This window comes from Branchiostoma lanceolatum, chromosome 1 (genome assembly GCF_035083965.1).
Source record: "Branchiostoma lanceolatum isolate klBraLanc5 chromosome 1, klBraLanc5.hap2, whole genome shotgun sequence".
Taxonomy (NCBI): Eukaryota; Metazoa; Chordata; class Leptocardii; order Amphioxiformes; family Branchiostomatidae; genus Branchiostoma; species Branchiostoma lanceolatum.
The window spans coordinates 17,680,901-17,683,641 of NC_089722.1; the positions used below are offsets into that span (position 1 = coordinate 17,680,901).

At 42.0% G+C, this 2,741-nt stretch overlaps 1 protein-coding gene across 1 annotated transcript in view; it reads right to left on the minus strand.

Moving 5' to 3' along the window:
• LOC136438723 (5-hydroxytryptamine receptor-like) overlaps positions 1 to 2,741 on the minus strand; it is a 6,709-nt gene continuing 3,968 nt past the window's right edge. The window contains exon 4 of the mRNA XM_066433639.1: positions 1 to 2,741. This exon is cut by the window's right edge and continues 81 nt beyond it. Within this exon, the coding sequence (XP_066289736.1) occupies positions 2,546 to 2,741 (196 nt within the window). The 3' untranslated portion in view covers positions 1 to 2,545.

The window sequence follows — 2,741 nt, forward strand, 5'->3', positions numbered from 1 at the left end:
GGATAGGGAACTTGTGTTTTTATAGTCTGACGTTCATTGAATACTGGAGATAGTGATCGTAAATTCCATCCCACCGGGAATACTTTAATTTCGCGGTAAGGATAAAAAATGGAGTGTTCGCGGTGGTTTTGAGTTCGCGTTTGAAACAATAGTAGCAGTAGCGCTAGCGCTACAGTCACACAATAGAACGGCTTTTCGCGGCAGTTTTAAGTTTGCGGTAAAGAGTTCATCGCGAAAACCGCGAACATAAAACCACCGCGAACATTTCTGCAAGTTTATAGTATAAAGGGTCCGGTCACCTCCGTTGTACGGTCGCAAGCTGAGATCATTCTTGAGATAGTTCACGTGTCGAACAAAATGCAGCTGTCTTGTTATAGAAACGGCTATCTTAGATCCTTGTTGGTGGTTGGTTCTGTCACATCCTGCTTAAAATCTTACGACATCAAAATCTTACGACATCAAAATCGTGCGACCACAAAATCGTACATCAAAATCGTACGACATTCTACGACGAGTCGTACGACGGGACAGGTAAGTGCACGTAGGTCGTTTGTAGGAGGATTTCCAGTTTGAGTTAGAATTCAAGTTTTATTAACTCATACTTTGTCCAAACAAGCAAATAAATAGATAGATTACTTCTGATGGACATGTAAACTGATATGCAATACATTCGTAAACTGTATGCAAGTTTTTGTAAAGGTATATGCAATTTTGATATGACACAATGTTACATTTTTCAATCAAATGCCAATAAATAAGTTCCTTTTACATGTACATTTGTGCCTACAAGGGCCCAGTCTTGTCAAAAAGTCGAATTAACAACATGACATTGACCTTAACAACATAATATCAATTTAATACATAATCTTCATAGATCTTCACACACGAAACCAGAAAAATGCCCACAAGAAATTAATAGGTAAATTATTTACATATACAAATACTTCTAATGAATGTTTAATCAGCAAATTTTGCATCGTGAATGCCCAAGATTAAGAATAAGGAAAAGTGTTAGACCATTTCCAAACCGGTATCATGACGTTTTGACACCTGGGCAGTTCGGACCTTAGCCAATCAGGACGATTCTGCACCAGGTCCAGGACGACGTCATGGTTAGGGCGGAGGTCAAGGTTAGGGTTAAGCCCCTCTCATTGGACCCGCGGCACGCTGGTGGCGTCGCTGCGTTCTAAACTGGATTTGTGTTACCCTTGACTTCATAATGAGAATATCATTCCGAAAACGTACAAGTGGGACCAAAAAGACAACAAAATACACAAAGCTTAAAAAGATCCATTCTTTGTCGATGAAATTCGTTGAGTGCTTTGTCAATTCGATCGGCCGCAGCGACGCCGTCAGCGTGCCGCGGGTCCAGTGAGAGGGGGGCTTTAGAATTAGAGTTATGTTGAGTTGAAATTAGGGTTAGGGTTGCGTCATCTTAGACGGTGCAACGTCTAGAAACTGTTTGAGGCATAGTGCACAATCGACCTGAACGGCTAGGGGCCAAACTGTCCAGGTTCCAAAACGTCCGACATCCCATATACAACCATACTTGACTCTAGGTTTGGAGTACAAATGTATCTATATCCATATAGCCGGTATAACTACCCTTCGGCGTGAAACACCCGCTTTGTATGCTGTATTGAAGATGTCATTACATTTCTGAATTCACGCAATTTGCTGCAACACACCCTACGGCATACAAAGAAAATAGACAATACCATGATTGACATATAAACCAATATCAAATACATTCGTGAACTATGTATAGATTGCACAAACAAAAACTTCATCAAAGTAATATCAGTAACTTCACGAAAGACTCATAGGCAATTTTACAGAACAACCATGAGCCAATGACATACTGCCACTGGCAAATTTCCAAGATAAGAAACATGATTAACAGTTTCAAACGAAGAGAAGAAGATCTTTACAAACAGACATAAGCTCTTATTCAAAACAGCTTTACCAAAAGCATCAACTTAACAAAATAGTGCTTAGATACGTCAGCAAGACAAACTTAGAGCAAAATGGTAATCTTCCATATCGACCAGCAAACATGAAGTTCTTTGTACACAAACAATTGTCAGGGCAACACTGACTGGTTGTAATTGGTACTGCAGCTAGGTGTCGTTGCTTACAGATGTGGTCCCAAACGTGAAATATTCCCACATGTAAATGGGTAGCTTATGCAGTGTTGACACAATGAGGTCCCAAACTTAATTTAGGAAAGCATCTGTTAGCAGCGACACCTAACTGCAGTGCGAAATAGACCCAGTCAGTATCACAGCAGAAAAATCGATCGGCCGACCTGCGACCTATGACATGACATTTTCGTCAGTAATACGCCCGGTGTGCATCTCTCAGTTATTGCCCATCTGTTGTTGGCAGGGTTTCAGGCCCCGTCAGATGTGATGGGTGAAAAAAAACACACGAGTCTCCTGTGAAGTCTCTAGATTAGGCCACCTTCTGGTGATCAACAAATACGGCCAAAGCTAGCCGACTGTGCGTAGACAGGGGCTGAATTCTTGTTACTACACACAATGGCTTAATTCACGTTACGGCCACAGTTCAGGTGAAATAATTTGGCAAATCCGTCCTGGAATCTTTTGTTCATGAGTCCGTACACCAGCGGATTGCAGCAGCTGTTGAAGTAGCCCAGCACCAGAGACACCACCTTGACTACCCTGGGAACGTGCATGTTACCTATGACCTGACCCATGGTGGTGACGGCGTAGGGAGAC